We start from the raw sequence: 23,637 nt of genomic DNA on the forward strand, positions 1-23,637 counted from the left end.
TATAGGTTAGCCTGTGTATGCATGGAGTTAAGCAGTCTGCGGGTGGCTGAAGATTGATAGAGGTTGGAACCTGCTTCTTAATTACAAAGGCCTTTACTGAAAATTGTTAGCATAATTAATAGTGAGCTTGCCTAATTGCCTAATCAACTGCTGAGAGAAACCACAGCATACACAAATAGATCTTTGTGTTCTCTTCTGATACAGTGGCAAAATGTTTGTGTCCGTGTAGAAATATAGTTATTATGGAAAAATCACCATGTGAGGAACGTTATCTCGAAAGTACTCATCACAAAAACACACAATGTGCCAGGAAAGTCTGAAATATAAACAAAGAGTGGAAGGGAGGGGGCACACAGAGTGACGGAGTGACGAGGGCATTGCTTCCTGTCTGGAGACACACAATGTACAAGTTAACTCCTGTTCTGCTGGATTAGAGCCAGACCAATGAAACCATGGGGCTTGCACTATCATTGTATGCTGATCCCAAAACATAGTCTTTAAATAAATACATTCTGCAATTTTGGTTGTATGTGCTTGTTCGACGTAATCCAGCCAATGCTGTGCTTTTGTGCTATCAAAGGCTATACGTACTACTCTATAGTCTGTTTTCTTTTCTGTCCTGTTTTGTAGTTTTGCTGACTTGTGGCATAGTTGGCAGCTGTGTTCTCCAGGACAGATGACCCAACTCTGTCCTGCACATGTAGAACATGTCATTTTTCAGTTCGTTTGCAGAAGCTGTGCAGAAACATTACATGTCACTGTGATCTGAAGATTTAGATTAGAGACTACAGAATTAAATTGTATTTACCATTGCCAAGATAGCCCTATGTTTGGTTAGAATTCAGATGTTTCTCTACACTGGAGAGGAAGGGGAGGCAGGTCAAGGTGTAGAAGTATGTCACTAGCAAACCATCACGTGATTTGTAGTTCTGGTCATCCATGTTAAATGTCTTGAGTAATTAATAGGGTAGGCTTTCAAGAAGTAAACATGCTAAGATATGGTAACATACCAAGAATATAACACAAAAAGCTTTTGTGTTAGAAAAAGATAATTGAATGGGTTTTTTTTTTTTGCATTGATTTTGCCCTCACCTACATACATTAATGTAGAAAAGAAACACAACTATTCTGTTCTAGTCTTGTGATTAACAAGGTTAATTAGTTATCCAATCCTAAATCACAAATATATCACTCTTAAAGATGATCATTCAATTTCATAAAAAATCTCGTAAATGTCAAATGTAAATTAAATTATACTTACAAACTTTAGGGGGGAAAAAATGAAAATAAGCTAAAACAAATGTATTGCAGTATTTCTACACAATAAAAGTAAATACTAAACTCTACTCCAACGACAATATCCTAATATTAGTCTAAATATATGTTGGGATGTACCATTGCATTCTCTGAGGAGTGAAATATGCGACACACGTCTTTAAAATATTATTTCTCAAACACTTTAATATGTTATAGATCATTCATGGATATTGTTGGACAGGACAGTAATTTACCACAAAGGTCTATAAATGTATGACTCCACTATTTTGCAGCTCTTCAACTTTGGCCTTAAAATTCTACACAATTTCTAATTTTAGGGTTAATTATAATCCAGTGTTGGTAACTGCGTAATAACATTTTCTGATTTTCATCTTGCATCATGATCTTTATATTGATAGTTGTGAGGTTATTGGAAAAAAAAAAAAACATGGGTTTTAATTCATGTCACAGGTTGAAGTTTACAGGCAACCAAAAGTATTGATGATTCTAATAGGTGACATCTGTATAGGTAACACATTATGTTCCAGATGGACATTGGTTCTCAGCTCCAGGAGTGGGCAGTGACACCCGACTTCTCCTGCAGACTGCAGAGATGAATCTGGAAGTACATGTGGGGGTAAAAGGTTAGACTAATGGAACATTTTGTATATGTTCTTTTGATGCAGTAGTAGTGAAACATTGACTATCCCCTTCACTTACCAGGAATTTTGATGCAGTGTTACTCAAACACTGAGTGTTGAATCTTGTACAGGTTTCACAGATCAGATTACTATTTATTAACATGGTGTATTTCTTTGCAATAATATCTTTAAGAGTGTTGTCACACAGCTAGTGTTTTCATTTGTGACCAAGATGTAGAATTGCCAATACATAATAAGGCAGGCTTTGGTCCTAAGAGTTTAGGATGAGTCACAATATGTAAGAGAAAGCATTGCAAGCTCTATTACAACACTTCCTGGCTTAGGAAATATATTAAATCAATTAGAAAACTGTGATTAATATTCCCTACAGGGTAGTTCTGAAATTGCCAAGGGCTACTTATGTGTCGGTTAAATTTCAGGAGTTAATGCTATTGAATAGGAAATGATATATGTTGCCTTAGTTGCATTAAACATTGATATGCATGGTGCATAGGGAATAGACTATACTCAATAACTCCTATTCCTGAATTTATGGTGTGTGATGTTGAATAATAGTTACAGTGGTTCTCAAACTTTTTAGGTTCAAGGCGCTCTTAATATTTTATTATATTTCCAAGGCGCCCCAAGTAAAAAATGTCTAGGTTGTATATATGTACAGCGCAGCTGAATATACTGGGCTTCTGTTTGGCAGAAATGCTTGCCGTTCAAGCGCAGATCCAGAACCTAATCTTGGGAGGGGCACTGGTAGGTTATTTAAAGAAACAATCCAAGCGCAATAACCACTACAGCACTTCGTAGTGGTTATGGTGCTACTAGTGCCATAGTGCCCTCCCAGGGTAAGTAGTAAAACTGTTTAAGAAGGCTGTAGAAGGGGATAGGGGCAGTAGTGTGTGTGTGTGTAGGGAAGGTTGTATGATGGATACAATGTATGTGGGGCAGTGTGTGAGGGGTACAGTGTGTTTGAGGGTTTCAGTTTGTGTGTATGGAGAGGCAGTGTGTGTGTGTGGGGGGATGCAATTGTGTGTATAGGGGTAATGTGTTTGTGCATGGGGGACACTGTGTGTGCGTATAGGAGGGGCAATTGTGTATATGGGGGGCATTACGTTTGTGTTTAGGGGCAGGGTGTGTGTGTGTCTATGGGGGGAGTTATTGTGTGGTGTGGGGTCTGCGGGGATGGGAGGGCAAATTCATAAATATATATATATATTTTTTTTTTATTAAAAATAATACTTTTCATATCACCCCTCCCTGCTTACCTTTGCCTGGGAAGGGGAACATTTCCTGCAATCCCTGGTGGTCCGGTGGGGAATCCCTAGTGGTCCTGGTGGTGAGAGTGAACTCTAGCAGCCTCAGGAGCTGCTAGTGTTCACTCTTGCGAGAGTTGGAGCGTTGCTGTGGTAACCGTGGCAATGCTCCGAGCTTGCGAGAGGAGAACCTGACAGAGATGCAGGTTAAAACTCTCCCGGGATCCTCTCTCCCTCCCTCCCCTGTCAGCTGCCAGCATAACACCGCTAGCGGGCCGGAGAGGGAGATCTCTGATCTCCCCTCTGGTCCTGCAGAGCCGGCCGGGGAAAGGGATGCACGGTTCCCGGTGCTACAATCATAAGATCACACAGTTTAAGGCACACAGTTTGGGAACCACTGGTCTAAAGTTTACAACTGCTCCAAAAAAATAACAAAATAAAAACAAAGCTATCTTGATGGATTGTAAGAGAAAAACAAGCTAATCTAGAAATTACCACACTTACGTCCCCCAATTCACGGAAGCCCTGATATTTATGTTATTGTAATTGTAATTGTTCTGTGGCTTGTTTATATCAAAGACAGCTTGGTGCAAAGTGTTACTATTGTCAGTCGTTAATTCTTTGTATGCTTTATTGGCAGTGTAGATGTAATCCTTGCTGCTCTATTTTTACAGGTATTTGACTTCCACTTGGAACAGAAAGACATGGAATGTATATCTTCTCTGCATAGTAACCGAAAACTTATCCATCTGACATATCCTTTGTGGAGAGGGTGAATGAAGACACAACTGGAAAACTTGTTCAGAATGGATACTTTCACTGGAAAACAGTTCAATGGTGCACTTTACTGCAAGGCTACTGGACAGCACAAAAGTTAAAGTGACACGTGGACCCTTGAGAACCTGTTGCTTTATCAATCATGCATTTCTTCACTGGTAGATTTATTAATTGAATTGGGAATTGTGGAAGGTTGACAAACAAGGTTATTTAGTAAAGTGAGAATTGTTGAGACTTCAAAGTGAAATGGAAAAATTAAAAGTCAACTATGCTCTGAGTGTGGCTACTTTGGCCTCAATTTTGAAATTTACCTTACATTTCCTAAAAGTCTCCCTTTAGTAAATAACCCTGAAACTTAAAGCCAAAATAGCTGAGCAAGAAAAATAACAAAGTTGAGTTTTATTTCCAGTTTAGCTAATTTTACTCAAAGGGACACTCCATGGTTAAAACGCATACTCTGTTTTAATCTTTGAAGTGTTCCTTTGCTCTCTTGGTGTGCTCAGCCCTGTCCAGAGTAGACGGTCCTACGTCCCTTTTTGGTGAAAATTAGTGCAAAAACAGCGATTGTTGCAAATGCGCCGATCACCCAGTAGAAAATTGACTATTGCTACCCTATGGAAGTTGCTACATTTTGCTTAAACAATCATTCAAGTGCATTGAACCAAGGAGCTTCATTGCAGTCAGCTTGATATCTATGGGGTGTTCCCAAATTTCCCTTAATCTATTCATAAAAGTGCCAATTTCTCCTGAATCACCACAAGCAAGCTGAAGTACTTTAGGGATTTGGAGTGTCCCTAAAAAATTACTAAGCAATATCAGTAAGTAACATAATATGTCAGTAATATGTCCTTTATTGCAATGCAATGACAGGGAAAGTGTTACTTCCCATGATTGGTAATATTATGTTTATTTTTTAAATTTAAAGGGACACTATAGTCACCCAGACCACTTTATCTCATCTGAAATGGCCTGGGTGCAGAGTCCCTCTCTCCTTAACCCTGCAATGTAAAACCTAGACTGGACTGAACTAGATTGTGAAATAATTTTTCTAAATATATAATATACATTTAAAAGTGAACTACAAACATCACATTGAAATAAAAGTTAATACAAGTTATTGTGATTTTCACTGTTTCATTCAATTGTGTAATTTCCAGAGAAATGCCAGTTCCCCTTTACGTTGTGTAGATTGGTGTTGATTTTGTTCTTTCCAATCTCTGTCCCCACAACTGCACCTCATTTATTATACTTGTGCCTTGTAAGTTGATAATGGAGACATTTGTGTGGAATGTAAAATGTAACGATTTAGGACAAATTATGTTTACAAGTCATACTGTTTGATATTTGGCTTTGTCTCTTATTTAGCTGTTCTGTAAGAAAACATCCTATTTTTTTGATGTGTTGACACTTAAAGAGTTTCATGTCACTTTGTTTTTCTGTTTCCTGCAAAGAAATCCTTGCACGCAACACATAAGACGATGGCCTTCAATTCATATAATTTAGGGGTTTTATTTTCTAAACTACGCTTAAGAAAGATTTAAGAAGGAAGTTCAAGTTAAAATAATAAAAGTGAGGCTATTTTCAAACTGGGCTCTATTGGCCTATGCAAATCACTCTATCTTTAGGATAAACAGGGCTGGCCTTAGGGTTATGTGCAAGCTGTGCGACCACACAAGGCGCCATGGCAGTAGGGGGCGCCATGCGGCCGACACAGCCCACACATGCCCCGAGTGACATCTCTGAGGGGTACTTAGAGTACTCCTATAATACACGTTGCGCTGTGTAGCGTGGCCTGGTGGCACCCGGGAGGAGGACTTTATTATCCTCCACTCGGGTCTATCAGTGAGGACAAAGGGGCAGCAGGTTGGGGCGGGGTTAAACTGCAGGCAGGTGCGGTGCTAAATGCGGTTGAACCCTCTGCCTGGCAAGTGAGGGGAGGCAGGGAGAAGACCCTGCTCTCTGACTCCGTTACACTTTCCCCTCTGCTCCCCCACCAACCCACTGTTCCCCTGCTCCCCGTGCTACCACCACTGTGCCCCCTGCTCCCCAAGCTACCACCAGTGTGCCTACTTCTCCCCCAGCTACCACCACTGTGCCCCCTGCTCTCCCAGCTACCACCACTTTGCCCCCTGTTCCCGCACCTACCACCACTGTGCCCACTGCTCCCCACCTACCACCACTGTGCCCCCTGCTCCCCCACCTACCACTACACATCTCCTGCTCCTCCATCTGCCACCACTTTGCTCCTGCTCTACCACCTACTACTACACTAGCGCTGCTCCCCACCCTCCTCCACTGTGCCCCTGATTCCCCATCCTCCTCCACTGTGCCCCTGCTCCCCCACCTACCACTACACTACCCCTGTTTCCCCACCTTCCTTCACTGTGCCCCCTGCTCCCCCACCCACCTCCACACTACCTTGCACCCCAACCCTACTCAACTGTGCCCCTGCTTCCTCCTCCAGCCCATAATGGAAAGAGGTGACAGTCTGTCTGTAACTGTGTATATATGTGTGTCTCTCTGTAACTGTGTATGACTGCCTGCAAATGGCTGTGTGACTGCCTGCAACTGTGTGTGACTGCCTTTAACTGTGTGTGTGCGTGTCTGTTTGTCTGTCTGTAACGCTATGTATGACTGTCTGCCTGTGACTGTGTGTGACTTCCAGTACCTGTGTGTGTGTGTGTGTGTGTGTGTGTATGACCGGTAACTTGTAACTTTGTGTTTGTGGCTACCTGGGACTGTGTACATGTGACTCTGCACAAATATCACACACATCCAATACACACATATATTACACACAGACAATACAACCATTACAAATATTAAAGACAGCCTACACATACCATATATATCACACACCCATCACGCCTACTACACACAGACACCACACTCACTACCTCCTATTATTATGAGATTTATTACAGCGGAGCTCTGTCATACCAAATGCAATATGTGGCTGTCTTCCGACCTCCGGCCAGTCAGAGTGTTGCTGCGGATTACCACGTGAAAGCTCTGACTCTGTAAGTGGCAGACAGTTACTGATGGCCTGCACCGGGTGGAGGCGCCGACCAGATTTCCAGCACAGGGGACCATCAGAGATCAGCATGCCTCCCTCCATGCAAGGTAACAACAGGGAAGGGGAAATACATTTTTGTTTTTAAATAATTATTAATTTAATAAATCCCATATACAAACACTACACACCTATTGACAAACACTATACATGGATACATGGATAAAGGGGTATGACCGCGTGAGGGAGGGGGCGCTGTTAAGATTTTTCGCACAGGGCGCCTAAAGTCCTAAGGATGGCACTGAGAATATACAGTTTAGTAAATAAACCCCCAGCTGTCTGGCTTTGGCATCTCATATGAATAAATATTTCAATTAAACAAAATAAATAAATAAATAAAAGGTGACTTGAATTAAACACATGACTGATATTGCACATCTTTATTTCTAGCACTCAAGGTAAGTGGTCTTTGAATGAACATGGTATTATAAATATTTTGAGCTGTGTACTTACAAACTGTTAAAGTCACTTACTGTAGAGTAACATTTAATGAACTGAAAACCAATTTGCTAAATTTAGCTGCCACAGTTTGACTGCTTTTGCGTAATTTTCAGAAAAACAAAATTTTGAACAAAAATGTCAAAGAAAACACAATATATAAAAAGTGAACAAAATAAATGTAAAATTACACTTTTTTTCTTTACATTTAAAGAATAAGTATGCTATTACCATAACTCCATGGTTCTTATTATGCCTTATTTTTTTAGGGGTCTTCAATAGCTCCCCCATCAGAAGCCATAAATACTTTGTGAGAGGAATAGAATGACCACAATAGTGTGTTTTTGTAAAAAGTACTAAAAGTATTTATTAAGAATAACACTCACAAGTGTAATTTTAAAAAAAGGGCATCCAAAATCTAAAACATCAACTTTCCGTTGTTTCGTAGTGAGTCTGTACTGAAATACATTATGATTATTGCCATTTATAAAGCGCCAACAGATTCCGTAGCGCTTTACAATATTACTAGAGGGGGGATTTAACTATAAATAGGACAATTACAAGAAAACTTACAGTAACAATGGTTTGAAGAGGACCCTGCTCAAACGAACTTACAGTCTATAGGATGACACTAGACAGTTAAAAACAAGTACAAACAAATAAAAGTCCTATGTGTGCTTTCATCTGTACAAACTTCCTTGGAATGAAAAGTCAAGGGTACAAATAATCCTTTCTCTCGCACCTTAGCATTTGTATTACATCTGTCAATTTTATTATAGATTCACTACAACGGGTACTCAAATAGATTGTTGAGACGAGTCGGGGAAGATGACAGTATCTTGTTTTTCCTGCATTTTTGAGTGTTATTCTTAATAATTTTTTTTTTTTTTTTTTACTTTATACTGAATTATACTATTGTAGTTGTTTTTTTTTTCCTTACACCATCGTTTTAATATCGTCTGGTCGAGAACCACATCAGGCATCATAAGAACCACAGAGTATTAATTATGCATACTTATTCTTGTACCTTTGTGAGTGTACTTTAACACTCACCTTTAATTAGTGTTACGTGCTAGCATCCTCTACAATGTTTAGAATCTCTACAGCGGAATTATCAAATGGTATATTTACAACAATAAAAGCCACAATTTTTCACATGCACTTACAAGGATCTAATTTATGAATGAACTCGAGTTTCCCCTGATGCTTTGGAGGCTGGCAAATATGTTTGAATTTACGCGTGCGTGAATGAGGATCTGTCATCTGACTTAACATTTACCAGTAAATAGTAAATGCTACTAAATAGCTGCATGTACATAAGTATCTGAATTGAGGACAAAAGAAAAAATATATTCTTAACTGTTTTGGTGTAAAAGACCATTGCACCATACATTGTCACTACCCTAAGGGATTGCCCAGGCACCTTAAACACTGCAGCATGGGGGTTACGGTGACCGACTGGACTGTCCTTTTAAATTGATAATCATATGGGGTTTTTTTTGACAAATGAAAGCATGCAGTGATTACAATAAGTAATAATAACAGGATTATAAAAAGAAATTAAAACACATACTGAACACACCAATCAGGATGATTGTGCAGTCTATTCTGGTTGTGTTCGAAGTACTGATTCTAATGGGAAAGTGGGTGCTCTATTATTAAAGACACACCTTGTGGTTACACAAACAGTATAAGATCTATTTATTAACACTGTTTAAAATGGCAGACAGCAATTGTGTGTGCGCTTGTTGAACAAGAAAACTGGTGTGTTTTCTTCTCATCTATATGGCTTACAGATGTAATCACTCATCATGTGTCATTATGTAAATGTGTGTGGAGTTTATTATTCTTGATCTGACCTGTAATTCCTCACTGTAGATCGCACAATGAAGGCCGAGCATATGGAAAGCCAGACTGCAATGTCAATAGTACATGGCATTTTGGTTTTGTAACCACTACAGAATTGTGAACATTTATAATATAAATGAAATGGCAACGTCTTCATGTAACTGGTAGGAATACATTTTTCAGATTTGAAAGTTCTGAGTGTTTTTTTGTCATATTACATGCAGTTCTCCAGACATGTCTGACTTCCCATCAACTCTTGCAGAATTAAAGCTGCCATAATTCTCTGTGATCTGTAGGCTGGATGAGAATTATATGAGTTTTATTCCAACATGTGAGAAGATACAGTTTGACACCCTGCTGTAACACATCTAGATATGAGTATCTCTTGTGAATTCCAAATAAAATGTTTATAATTTTTTCCAGTTTACACCACGTAAGTAAAACCTCTGGGACTCCTAGACTCTTTTTGTAAATGTGTATTTTCTTTGACTTGTTTGGACCGGGTGGTAGTGGAAGATTTCATTTATTGGAGAAACTTCCTTCTTATATCCCCTCACAAGCAAAATTCTGTCTCATAATAACAAGGTTGACTGACAAACTAGACATAATAATCTGTTCCAGGAAGATGTGAGGATATGAAGAAGAGTGTGTGATGCAGATGTTGGATGTTATACCGCATCAATAGCTCACTGTACACATAGAGACATCTTGGTGTTTGTTTGTACAGTAAGTGGCCCCTCTAGCAGCAGATGGAGAATGAACTCATTGATAATATGTAGATACAGCATATTATTATATTATCACTGTAACAAATGAAATAGATCTTTTTTACCCATTAAAACACATTGTAATTAAAAAAAGAGGTGGTGATCAGTGCTTTCTGTTATTCTATGCCAAAGGGGGCTGAATAAATTACAAGGGGATACCTAAGGCATTTCCCTTACGATGGGGACCTACAATTTATCAAAGTGTCATTGACACTTTTCCGTTTAATTTTTGATAAATGTTTTTGATTTTTTGGTGCAATTTATTAACTCAGTCAGTTATTTTCACCTATTGCTTTTTTTGTGTGCCCTGCCAATTTTAAATATAGTGAACCTTTAGGTAATCAGTATACTGAACCTTAAAGGGCCACTATATGCAACCAGACCACTTCAGCTCAATTAAGTGGTCTGGGTGCCAGGTCCCTCTAGTTTTAACCCTGCAGGTGAAAACATAGCAGTTTCAGAGAAATTGCTGTTTCACTGAGGGTTAATCCAGCCTCTAGTGGCTGTCTCACTGACAGCGGCTAGAGGCGCTTCCGCCATTCTCAATGTGAAAATCACAGTAAGAAGAAGATGGACGTGCATAGGAAAGCATTGAGTAATGCTTTCCTATGTGCTGTTTGAATGCGCGCGCGGCTCTTGCCACGCATGCACATTCGGATCTGACATCGGCAGAGGGAGGAGAGTTCCCCAGCACAGAGGGAGCCTGGCGCTGGAGAAAGGTAAGTGGCTGAAGGGGTTTTAACCCATTCAGCTCAGCGGGAGGGGGGCCCTCAGGGTGGGGGGGACCTAATGACCCTATAGTGCCAGTAAAACGAGTTTGTTTTCCTGGCACTATAGTGCTCCTTTAAGGTAAGCAAATACCTGTCTACATGCACTGACACTTTAGCTGATTTATATCACATTTATTTGCATTTTGCTCAAGATGTGTGCCTAAGACACTTTTAAAAGCTGCATTTTATGTTGAATTGAAAAAGGAAATTCAGTCTACTTGGCAGCTCTTTATAATTGCACGTAATTCACTGTTGCACCTTATCAATACACCATTTAAAAAAAAATGCAAATAAAGTGGGATTAATAAATGTAACTGGAAATGCCTGGAAATTGCAGGCATAACAACAATATAAATATAAATATTTACCTATTTGAAAACATGCATAGGTACATATCTGTGTGTATATTTCTGCTTATAATGTATTGTATTTGCATCTGTGAATATAGTGACTGTTTGCAGCTGTGTAAATGTGTACAGGGTTACAGATAATGTTAGAAGTGGTTAGGGTAAAGGAGGGTTTAGGGTGTGTGAGGGGCTAACATCAGAGTTTGTTGACATAGGATGTTTAGTTTAAGAGGATTTAAAAGCTTCACTAGGGTTGCATTTGTAGTATAAGAAGTGCTTAGGGTTGCAGTTGAAATTAATTTAATATTGGGTAAATAAGTTGTTTAGTTTTTTTAAGAGGAGTTAAAGGGACACTCCAGGCACCCAGACCACTTCTGCTCATTGGAGTGGTCTGGGTGCCAACTCCCACTACCCTTAACCCTGCAAGTGTAATTATTGCAGTTTTTCATTAACTGCAATATTTACATTGCAGGGTTAACTCCACCTCTAGTGGCTGTCTATTAGACAGCCACTAGAGGTCACTTCCTGGGTTCTAGCACAGGTTTCCTGTGCTAGAGCGTCGCTGGACGTCCTCACGCTGTGTGAGGACCTCCAGCGTCACTCAAAACCCCATAGGAAAGCATTGAAATGATTTTTCAATGCTTTCCTATGGGGAGACGTAATGCGCATGTGCGGAATTTCCGCGCATGCGCATTAGGTCTCCTCGGCCGGTGAGCGAGATTAGTCTCGCCCACCGGCCGACGTAATCACTAGGAGGAGCGTCGCGGAGGCGGAGACAGCGGCGAGGGACATCGCCGCTGTCCCAGGTAAGTCACTGAAGGGGTTTTCACCCCTTCAGTAACCGGGGATTGGTGGGTGGGAGGGAGAGGGACCCTCCAGTGCCAGAAAAACGGATCGTTTTTCTGGCACTGGAGTTTCCCTTTAAGCCTAACAATAAAAGGATACTAAAGTCACCAAAACAACTTTAGCTTAAAGGGACAATATAGGCATCAAAACAACTTTAGCTTAATGAAGCAGTTTTGGCATATATATCATGTCTCTGACGTCGCACTGCTCAATTTTCTGCCATTTAGAAGTTAAATCACTATATTTCTGTTTAAGCAGCCCTAGCCACACCTCTGGCTGTGACAGACACAGCCTGCATGAAAACAAAATGGTCTCATTTTCAAGCAGATGGGGTTAACTTGCTTTGGAAGTTTTATCTCCTGTTCTGTAAATTGAACTTGAATTACACTCAGGAGGCTCCTGCAAGGTCTAGCAAGCCAACAACAGAGCAGGAGATGAGAAATTTTAAATTAAACAGCATTTGCAATAAAGGAAATGGAAACATAAGATGACTCTTTACATGAAGTGTTTGGGAAGGCTATATAAGTCACATGCAGGGAGGTGTGGCTAGGGCTGCGTAAATATACTGATTCAACTCTGAAATGGCAGAGAATTAAGCAGTGAGGCTGCAGGGGAATGATCTACACAACAAAACCGCTTTATTAAAGAAACACTATAGGGTCAGGAACACAAATGTGTATTCCTGACCTTATAGTGTTAAACGAACTATTTAGGTGGCTGCCCTCTTTATTCCCTTTAAAAATATAGTTTACTTAACTTTATTCTAGGGCTGAATGGGTCTGCTGGCGCTGGCCCTGTCCTGATCTGCGCCCTTGGATGAAATCGTAGGAAACCAATGGATATGCTAAAATAGTCAATTCTGATTATCTCAGCCAAGGAGACGGGCCAGGGCAGAGCCAAATGCTTCCCTGGCTAATGAGCATCTCCTCATAGAGATGAATTGAATCAATGCATCTCTATGGGGAAAGTTCAGCAACACCCTGAATGTCAGTGCTGTTCACCGTGCAGCACTGACCCAGGAACACCTCTAGTGGCCATCTGAGGAGTGGCCACTGGAGGTGTCCTTGGGAGCAATGCACACACTGCCTTTTTTCTCTGAAATGACAGTGTTTACATTAAATAGCCTGCAGGGACAGGCTACAGACACAAGAAAACTACATTAAGCTGTAGTTGTTTTGGTGACTATAGTGTACCCTTTTAGGTAAATGTTTTGTTTTTTTCAGGTTTAGGTCCTTAGTAATTAAATGTGGGACTAAGCAAGGGTTTTGTTTAGGGAGGAGGAAATATAGGGTTAAAGATACATGGTGTTTAGAGCATGTGCAGCTTAAAGATACATTATTATTGCTGAAAACAATTGCCCTCTACTGGACATGCACCTGTAGGAAGGTGCCTACACTGCCTAATTGGAACTCTAATTCAGTAGATACACATATGGTTCTCTGTGTGTATGTATTGCATTTGTTGGAGATACTAAGAAATCTAAGCTTAATTTTATCTATTTATATCATTATTTAAAATGTGTATCATTAAACTCTGTTGTGTTCTTCTTTTAAAACAGAAGATGTTAATAATTAGTTCGGACAACTGTACGAGTTGTTTTTTCTAAACTTAAACCTCAGCATTCAGGTTTAATTGCCATTTTGGCACTTCGAAGTAAAAAAAGTTGGCATGTATTGCGGTTTGGGCGCTCGGTCTCAAAAAGGTTCGCCATCACTGTCCTAGAACTTCATTTTAAAGACTTCACAGAACAAGTCAAATTTCATTTTTGAAAGTCAGATGCACAGTAAAGCGGCAATTTTTTTTAATGTAAGTGAAAGGGCCAGATCTTATTACTTGTTTTATAATAGCTGAGTCATTTTTGGAGGTGGGTTCCAAAACCTTAAAGGAAGAACAATTTTAACTCAGTGCTACATTTTAGCATTCGTGTTCAAATCTTCATTGTGCCTTTCCAACATCCTTGGAAAGACAATAGTATTTAATGTTCATTTAATATATACAAAAAACGCACCCTATTTAGAATGTAAATATGGGGCAATTAGTTTAAATGAGCAGAGAGAATGTGGGCCATCTAGGGAGCTGTGTGCCATGTATTGCTTGTAGCAGGAATTCTTGCAAAGAATGCTGTGTCTCATTGTCACGTTAGCTTCTGAAAAAGGACCAGCAAGCTATGAGAGGAGGGAGGAGGGAGGAGCACGGGGTTTAGACTGAACTTTCAGGCCATTCATTGAGAGTCAGGGAATGAAGGTGAAAGGAGTAGCATCAGTCTGTGCCTGTGTTAATTGATTACTCATTTTACACTGTACTGGAAATACGTGGGAATTCAGAAAAAAAAAATCACATCTGGAAACTGTGTGGAATCCAGGGACACGAGGATCTAAACCCAGACTGCCTGCTATATAAAAGTTTAAATACGGAATATGGTTCTTTAAAACTGGAAGCGAATTGGCTGGTTAGAAGACAGAGGAATTTTGTGGACTGGGTAGCCTGTGGTTACATCGACCACAAAAATACATTGACCTGGGTAAGAAAAATGTAGCCACTGACTTAATGACATTTTTGCTATTTTTTATATAGAAGTAAGCACTGTTATGAATATAGAGAAAAAAAATTAATTGAGAATGCAGTGTATTGTAGGTATAGGACATAAGACTAATTTTATTAAAAGATGCGCTACAAATGTGAAATTAAAATTTGGGTGGGGGATAACAGAGGACGCTGTGTTTCTATTTTAACCTTCTGCAGATTTTAAGTGAAAAATAGGTTATTTACTGTAGATGCGAGTGGATAGAGATGTATTAAATTTTTGAAACAACTGTCATATAGGTGGTTAATGTATTTTAATAAGCTATCGTGGATATCACTTGCAGGACTGTTCAAGTTGTAATCTTTTACACCAGTTTTGTGAGTTTTACACGTTTTAGATTATAGTAAATTCCCCATATATACTTTGTTTAACCCACTCTGTTGCAGGTCATGGCATCTGTTTTGTGCTACAAACGCTTCAACAATCTGCCCAGTTTTCTTTTATGATATCCCCTATGGAACAGAATAGGGTAATCCCTAAATACTAAAAGCACTAGTCTAGACCATATTGTCCATCTCATCTAGAGTAATGAATCTTAACCTTTGGTACTCCAGCTGTAGATGACCGTATTTCCCACGATGCTCAGCCAGCTGAATGGGCAGCACAGCCCTCCACCATTTGGGTTCCAAAGGTGCAATCACTGACTTCGAGTGTAAGCTCTGTGGGTCAGGAGCCTCTGCTCCAAAGTTGTTTTTGTATCATGCTCCTTGGACCTTTAAAATTCTATATTGCAATGCCATTGTAAAATGTGTAGACCGTTAGTGATGCAGTATTCTGTGAAGCTTGCACTTGATTTTCTTTCACTGATTAGATAATAAAATGCCTGTTTCTGTACAGGTTTGCGGTTTGTCGGTTTCTTGCTATGACTGGGAGAGCGTATTTATTTATCTTAACGAATAACAAGTGTATCGCATGCTAACGGGCCCCTTTTCCTCTTTCATGTCATTTTCTTTTGCACCATTTGTCTGTCATCAGTTCTCATTATCCATATGGGATGGTGGGACTTGTGGTCCACCGATAATTGCAAGTTACCATTCTTGCTTATGTTCTAAATTCTAATTGGAAAATCGGATTTTGATCTTTTTTTTTTTTCACAAAACTGATTTGTGGTGAATCGAAAACCATTTCAACATTCTATATTCATAACTTGGTCGTTTTTGTTTTTGTGTTTATTTTAATTCAGGTTTTACTTTACCTCATTTCACGTTTTAGTAAATAAAAAATAAAGAACTTTCGATTTTTCGCTAAACCAAGATTTTTTTTAGAAAATATACACAATGACAATGTATCCTGTCACAGCCATGACATCCTCTCCTTGTTCAGAATGGAGAAAGGAGAACTTGCTCACAATGGAAGATATTTATACCTTTATCTTTAGGACACATTTATTGGATATCCTAATTTTAAGGTTAGAATCCTGTTTTCTCGATAACAATTTTAGGAAGTGGTGTACTTAGAAACGAGCAAGTTTTACAATTGTTTTGTACACTTGAATCTGGAAATTGAGTTGTTCCTACAGCAGACTGTATTTTAGTGCTGTGCCTATGTTGCAGACTAGGGGTGACCAAAGGACTCGCACCCAGCTGTTATTTTAACCACATCTGACACAATTCTTTGTCAACCTCGGACATCGCAGAAGTTATTGTCCTACAAAAGATGGTAATCAGCATTTTGCCCATTCCTGTTTTACAAACATTGCATTTCAGATATATAAAAGGGTCATAATAACCAACCAATTGAATATAGGCAATGGATACTGTGCATAATCTTCAAACTCTCTAAATTTTCAATTGTACATATTTGTGTGTAATTCTTTCTCTTGTCCAGTTGTCAAATTCCACATCTCCAGATTATTCTAAACAAATAATCAAACCCGGTATGCACACTGCTGTGAATTATTAAGAAATAAAAAAAATCAATAAAAAATGTTTTATTAGTGTAATCCACTTGCAACCCGCCTTCCATAAAATGTGAAAAAAGTACATTTTAAGACATCTCCTGGTATCAACTGCAACTCCTATGATGCTCATCTACAATGATAGCTGACTGGCACCATGGGAGTTAAGGGCCCCATACATAGAATACCATCTTTGTACCTGAGTCAGAATCAACATTCTCACTTGAAGTATATAAGAAAGTATATATTTAGTAAGCTTGGGATCAGTTACATTAGTTCAATGAATAAATGTAATAATGTGTATTAAGAAAAATAGACCATAAGCTGTAGTAGGATTGCAACTCCCATAACTCTTAGCTGCCTTTTGTGGCTCCTTGAACATGTATTTGAGTGACAGTTGGTAGTTAATAACTAAGGAATGCAAAAAAGACATAATCTACATAACTTGCTCTCATATCATGTCTTGTCACCCTGTTTCTACAGAGTATATGTTTTTGCTCCGCTATGAGTTCTGGTATACATTACAGAATTTCATGTATCACCAAACTGATGTACCTTGTCCATGCTACGCTAATTTCCTCCTTTCCAGTACAAGACATTTCTTTTACTGGATGTTCAGAACATACCTTGCGCAAAACACTTACCCCATGCAGTTTCCTGGAGAGAAATGTACATTGACTGATTTCACACCCCTACTGAAAACAGTGTAAGACATAAAGCTTTCTAGTGTGCTTCTAACAAAGAGTGAACGCTTGAACAACGCTAAAACGTAAGGGAAGGGGGTGAAATGGGGAGCTAACACACGTATTTATCCTTTGGCTGACTTACTGTCAGTTTTCCATTTTGTTAATCTGGTACCCATGCAGTATAATATATTGAGTGCCAGAGGTTTGGACAGCAAATAGTAGCTCATCCCTCTTATACACTTTGTTCAATTTTAGAGGTGCATTAAATGATAAATGTTGTTATAATTTTGAACTAAAATACCTATAAGAGGGTTATTAAAATATGTGTTGCAATAACACCACTCTCATGTACATCTTGTTTAAAAAAAAAAAAAAAAAAAAAAGGAAATATTCCTTTGAAATTAAAATAAACACAAATAAATCAATTTTAATATGTCATTTTCTTTGTTTTAGAAAGAATTACATTTCGCGCTGGTACCTTGGCCCATTTTCTTTACAAAAGCACACCATCTAGAGACCATCTGGTGGAACTACAGCAACCATGACTCCAACCATGTTTCCTACCAAAAAGAGTTATTACAACCACGACATCATCGTCAGACATTACAACTACACAGGGAAATATAAAAGCAATTTAAATAATGACATCAAGTTATCATCCATAATCTTCATTATCATCTGCTGCTTCATCGTGCTCGAGAATATCCTGGTTCTTCTTACCATCTGGAGAACCAAGAAGTTTCATCGACCCATGTACTATTTCATTGGCAACTTGGCTCTCTCGGATCTCCTGGCTGGAGCGGCTTACACTGCCAACATTCTGCTCTCTGGATCAAACACTTACAACCTTACACCAGTTCAATGGTTGGTACGAGAAGGGAGTATGTTTGTGGCCCTCTCTGCTTCAGTGTTCAGCCTCCTAGCCATCGCCATTGAACGCTACATTACAATGTTAAAAATGAAACCGCACAATGGCAGCAAAAGCTCTAGGTCCTTTGGCCTCATCAGTATTTGTTGGCTTTTATCTCTGTTTCTTGGTTTTCTGCCCATCATGGGTTGGAATTGCATTCCTGACATGGATTACTGCTCAACTGTACTTCCATTATATCATAAACATTACATTCTCTTCTGCACAACTGTTTTCTGCATTCTTTTAATGGCTATTGTGGTTCTGTATGCCAGAATTTATTTCTTGGTAAGAACACGCAGCAGGAGCCTAACCTTTAGGAGGAACTTTGCCAGAACCAGCAGGAGCTCGGAAAAGTCCATGGCATTACTCAAAACAGTCATTATTGTCCTCAGTGCATTTATTCTCTGTTGGTCCCCTCTCTTCATCTTTCTCTTGCTTGATTTTGGATGTAAGGTTAGAGCTTGCCCTGTTTTGTTCAAAGCCGAGTACTTTTTGTCTCTTGCAGTTCTCAATTCTGCAACAAACCCTATTATCTACACTCTTACTAACAGAGAGATGAGAAGGGCTTTCCTAAAAATGGCCTGTTGCTGTCAATGCCCAGTTTTTAACAGTGGAGCAAAAGTCAAAAAGCCCATTATTACAGGAATGGAGTTCAGCAGGAGTAAGTCAGATAATTCTTCCCACCCGCAGAAGGATGAAGGGGAATACCCTGTGACCCTTATGTCTTCTGGAAATGTGACCTCTTCTTCCTAGGACTTGTGAAGACTGAAATTGGATATACCTTGTTGCAGTATTGCAAGAACATAAAGGGAAAAATCATCTCCTTCGTAATCTGGATAATGCATGGGCATTTTGATTCCAGAAAAGATAGCATTAGTTCTGAGTGGAGATGCAAAGCACCTCAAGGAAGATCTGATAATGAGTAGTGGAACTATAAAGACTGTTGTTGTTACTCATGGAACAATTGGTCTAAGGGTCTGAGAGCACGTGCTTGGATGGAATGGGGATTTAAAAAAAAATATTTACACAGACAATTTGAGGTGCTTTGGTGTGGGAGTGAAAATACGCCCAATCCTATGTGCGGCTCTTTAATGTGATTTGCTTAGCATCACTTACCCAAAGCCACTAGGATACAGCATTTATATACTGACTTATAGAATATGACTTTCTTGGAAAGATGTAACGAAAATATGGGTTCTCCTTTAATCCGTGGGTCAACATTCTCTATTTTGTTCCTATAGAAGAGTATTCACTGATATCTGTAAAAGAAATGGCTTGCGGCTTTAGAGCAGATGGTAGTTACTGAAAGTTAGAACTTGGAACCTCAATGGGTCACAACCAAGTAGAAGGTAGATTAGTTTCCTGGCCCACATGTATTACATATTTTTGTAGGTTCTTCATAGAGTAAACATACGTTGACATGGGATAATAAATTATATCTGGCCAAGAGTAATTAAGATAAACTAAACCACACAACTATTGTATTTGAATAAAATAATTAGATTTGCTATCTTTCATTTGCCCCATGCTATAAATGTAATTCCCTCTATGTATCTACTTATGATTGAATTCATTATGGTAGAACTGATGGAAAAATCATTAAGCAGAATAATTTATAAAGAGGAGAGCCTTCACTCCAGTGAAAGAATCTCTCCACCTCCCATATTCCTCTTCTATATGTAAAATATAAAATACTCTAACAAAACATAGGAACATGATTATTTTTTTTCTCACATGAGTAAGCACTTCCCAAACTTTAAGCAAGTTATTTTTGTTAAAGCCAGCAAAGATTTTTTTTTTTTATCTGATAAAGTCCATATCCAGGCAATTCGAGTTCTTCTAGATGATATTAGGTGCCATCTCCCATGGTACCCTACAACTCTTAAACTGTAGCACCCATCATTAAGCATTTTTGCTACTTATAGAACATTTTAAAAATGATCCTAGTACGTAAAGTGGAATGAATCTTTATTAAACTGGTCTAAAAGAAAGCTTTCCTATAACTAGCTATCTAGAAATAACACGGTTAATTCAGTAAAATTAATTAACCAATTAATTAGGCAACCTAACGCCCCAGTGGTGAGAATTGCAGAGATGAATTTATTTATTTATGTTTTTTTATTGATGAGACACTTTTTTTGAACAGACTTTAATGTAAATCTCCTGTTGCAATGCATTGCTGCCAAACACATTTTTACAACATTCTCTTTTAACAGCTGCCATTGGGCCATACAATCTTACAATAAAATATTCCATTTGAAAAAGCTTGCAACGAGCTGGATTAAGAGGTGATCAGTGTTGCAGAATGTGAGAGTCAGAAGCATTTTCTTACAGAGAATAGTTTTAGAAACGATGGGCAAAGCTGATCTGTTTCTAATAACTGAGGTTACACGAGGATACTGATTATCTTCGAAAAGATGTTTGTTGCAAAATTTTATTTTGTGTTTTGTTTTGATATATTTTCAAGCAACTTTCAAATATTTGGCCTTTATCAATGGCAGCCACAATTTTCCAGGCACTTGTTTTGGCACTTATTTACTTACTGGCACTGCCAAGCTTAAAGAACGTGGCACCTTCTGGTATAGCATTGTTCCATTATGGGTAAGCATAAACAGAAAAGGTGTGCCAAGTTTTTTAGCTTGGGATATGGGATTGGAGTGGAAGGGGTGGTCTGAAATTGACCAAACTGGCAAGCAATGCAGCTATCAGTAACTTTTTGGCAATAATGCAACTATCTGTGAATGTAATAGAGAAAACAAAGTGTTATTAATTAAACCCAAAGAAACTGGGAAACCCATTTCTTTGTGGTTGCAAAGCTGTGTTGTTCTAAACGCAAATTGTTGTTTTTTGCAAATGGTTTCTAGTCGCTATTTGTGAAACACGACTATTTCTACTTGTCACCTTTTTGTAGTATTTTTTCTTTTTTTTATCAGTGCAATTAATTTTTTTTTATTTAGTATTTAAAATGTTCCTGACTTTTCTTTGTTGAATTTGCACATAGTGAATTTGTATTTAAAATTTAAACCTTTAATAAAACTGATTATTTTTTTTTATAAGTAAATCCGTGTTTGTGTCTCACTCATTAATTCTTTTAGAAGACGTCACTTGTACGGATGGAGAAATCACGCCCTTCCATAAAAAATACTTCCTCATATGGCTGGAATGAGAGATTCAGGACATCGGGAAGTTTCAGGAAATACCATCTGCACTAGAATAACAAGACAGGAAATCTCTAGAGAGGAGCGAACACATTCACATACATCTTAAGCAGTAGTTAAACAATTTTAAACACTTTAGCATTCAACAAACACTTACTTCGTGCCAATGAATGTTCACAACGGGATGTTGTGGTAGAGCAACCCTACTTAGCATACAACGCTTTTAGAAGATGAAAAAAAGAAAGAAAATTATTTACTTGTCCAATCTAATATAAAGCAGACGGCTAGAATCAGGACCGGTGCAAGGATTTTTAGTACACAGGCGAAGATGATTTTGGCACCCCACCCCTCCACCCACCCAAAATCATCTTCACCTGTGTGCCCCTTAACCCACCTTTTGTTTTTATCCCCCCCTTTGTAAAATGTCTTACCCCCTTTAGTGTATCTTATCCCTTATTTTTTCCCATTGTGTGTCTTACACCTCCCTTGTGTATCCCTTACAACCCCCCTTTGTGCATCTTACTCCCCCAGCCCCCTTGTGTGTCTCCTTCTCTCCCAGTCCCTTTGTGTCATTTACTCTTACCAGCTCGTTTGTGTGTTTCTCTTTCACCACCAGCCTGTCTATCTCCCCCAGACTCCCTGTGTCTCTTTTTTTAATTCTTCTCCTGCCCCTCTGTGTCTCTTTCATCCCCAGTTCCCTTGTACTTCCACACCCAGGCTCTTCTGTGTGTCGCTTTCATTCCCAGCCCCTCTGTGAACTTTCTCACCCTCATGTCCCTCTGTGTGTCTTTCTCCCCACTCAGGCCCCCCTATGTTCCTCTTTCATCCCCTCTATGTCCATTAGTGTTCCTCTCCCACCTTGCCTGTCTTAGTGCACCCCCATTCCCTTTAATGTTCCTCTCCCTTCTCTTTTAGTGGTTGCCCCCTACCCCAGTGTTCTTTTCCCTGTACCTTAGTGCCCTCCCTTAATGTTCCTCTCTCTCCCCCCAAGTGTTCCCCTCCCCACCCTCTTTTTTAGTGTTCTTTACCCCATAATGTTCTCCCCCCCTCCGCATAGTGTTCTTTGCACCCCCCATCCCATAGTGTTCTTTCCCCCTCCCTCATAGTGTTCTTTCCCCCCCTCCCCTGTCCCATAGTGTTCATACCCCCCGTCCCATAGTGTTTTTCCCGCTATTAACTATTTTCTTATTTGAAAGGATATCTTTATGAACTAGTATTTACTTTTCAAAGTATCTTTAATACAGTTGTTTATGTTTACTATCAATACTCATTTTGAGTTTAAAACAATAGATCCAGGACAGAACCCGATTAATGTAAAGTATTTCTATGTAAAAACAAACTCTACATTGTTTCAACTCACATTGCATTTTCCTGAAACCTAACTTGAACCAAACTAAGAATACTGAAGCAAAACTACTGTATGTAAAAGATCTGCAAACAACAAGTCTCAGGCTGTGTTTGAACATCACAAGTGTGGGTCATAGACTTTGTGATCAAAGAAGAGAGGAGTTAATCGGTCACACTATGCACAAAGTCACATATTTCCCATGATACAAGAGCAGTTTACTTTAACTCACACTGACACTAACACACCCTTGTGACTTACATACATACACTTGTCTCATTCTTTTTTGTGTTTGTGACGTAGAGTGACAGGAAGGAATTGTTTGTGATATATAGACTGAAACATCGATTTAGTGTCAGGACTAGGAATAAACTCACACCTAGAAATGATTTTATAAAGTACATTATTACAATGCAACAAGTAAAAATAAATAAAACCAATACAATTTTCTTCACAACACTGAAGGACGATTGTGATGAGGGCTCGGAAATCAGTGCATGTAAATGGGCGGAATGTAACATACCTATCCCTAGAAGGCAAGCTAGCACAATATGCAATCCCAATCTATTTTACATAGTTACACAGTTACATAGGCTGAAAAGAGACAGGTGTCCATCAAGTTCAGCCTTCCTCACATCTGTTTTTTGCTGTTGATCTAAAAGAAGGCAACAAACCCCCCCCAAAAAAAACAGTTTGAAGCACTGCCAATGAATATTTGAAATAAGAAATGCCCTATTTTTGTCACAAATTTAATAACTGACATGGGGGGTGGTGGAGGGGGAGGAGGAGGGGGTTTACTAAATTCCGATTGCCATACAAAGTGAACAGCAAAGTCCAGACACTGCGTACATTATTTAAGTGAAGTATTGGCTCTGAAGGAGCCTGAATTTTGACTGGATTTCAGCATGTCTGGACTTGACAGAAAGGTTGATATCTGATTCCAAATGCTCAAAATAGAGGCCTGAATTGGTAAAATTATGGATCCCCCCTCCCTGATATAATCTCATCTTAACTGTTTTAACAATTCA

At 39.0% G+C, this 23,637-nt stretch overlaps 2 protein-coding genes across 2 annotated transcripts in view; both read left to right on the forward strand.

Annotated features, from left to right (window-relative positions):
• Nucleotides 1-5,558, forward strand: part of LOC134568680 (glyoxal reductase-like) — a 144,679-nt gene extending 139,121 nt beyond the window's left edge. The window contains exon 8 of the mRNA XM_063427335.1: nucleotides 3,838-5,558. Within this exon, the coding sequence (XP_063283405.1) occupies nucleotides 3,838-3,939 (102 nt within the window). The 3' untranslated portion in view covers nucleotides 3,940-5,558. The remainder of the gene's footprint in view (nucleotides 1-3,837) is intronic.
• Nucleotides 5,559-14,080: 8,522 nt separating this feature from the next.
• Nucleotides 14,081-20,370, forward strand: S1PR1 (sphingosine-1-phosphate receptor 1). The gene is made up of 2 exons (XM_063428424.1): nucleotides 14,081-14,550; nucleotides 17,650-20,370. The coding sequence occupies exon 2, from the start codon at nucleotides 17,738-17,740 to the stop codon at nucleotides 18,857-18,859; it is 1,122 nt and encodes a 373-aa protein (XP_063284494.1). The 5' UTR covers nucleotides 14,081-14,550; nucleotides 17,650-17,737; the 3' UTR covers nucleotides 18,860-20,370.
• The last annotated feature ends 3,267 nt before the right edge of the window (nucleotides 20,371-23,637 follow it).

The sequence above is a fragment of the Pelobates fuscus genome, chromosome 7 (assembly GCF_036172605.1).
Source record: "Pelobates fuscus isolate aPelFus1 chromosome 7, aPelFus1.pri, whole genome shotgun sequence".
Classification (NCBI taxonomy): Eukaryota; Metazoa; Chordata; class Amphibia; order Anura; family Pelobatidae; genus Pelobates; species Pelobates fuscus.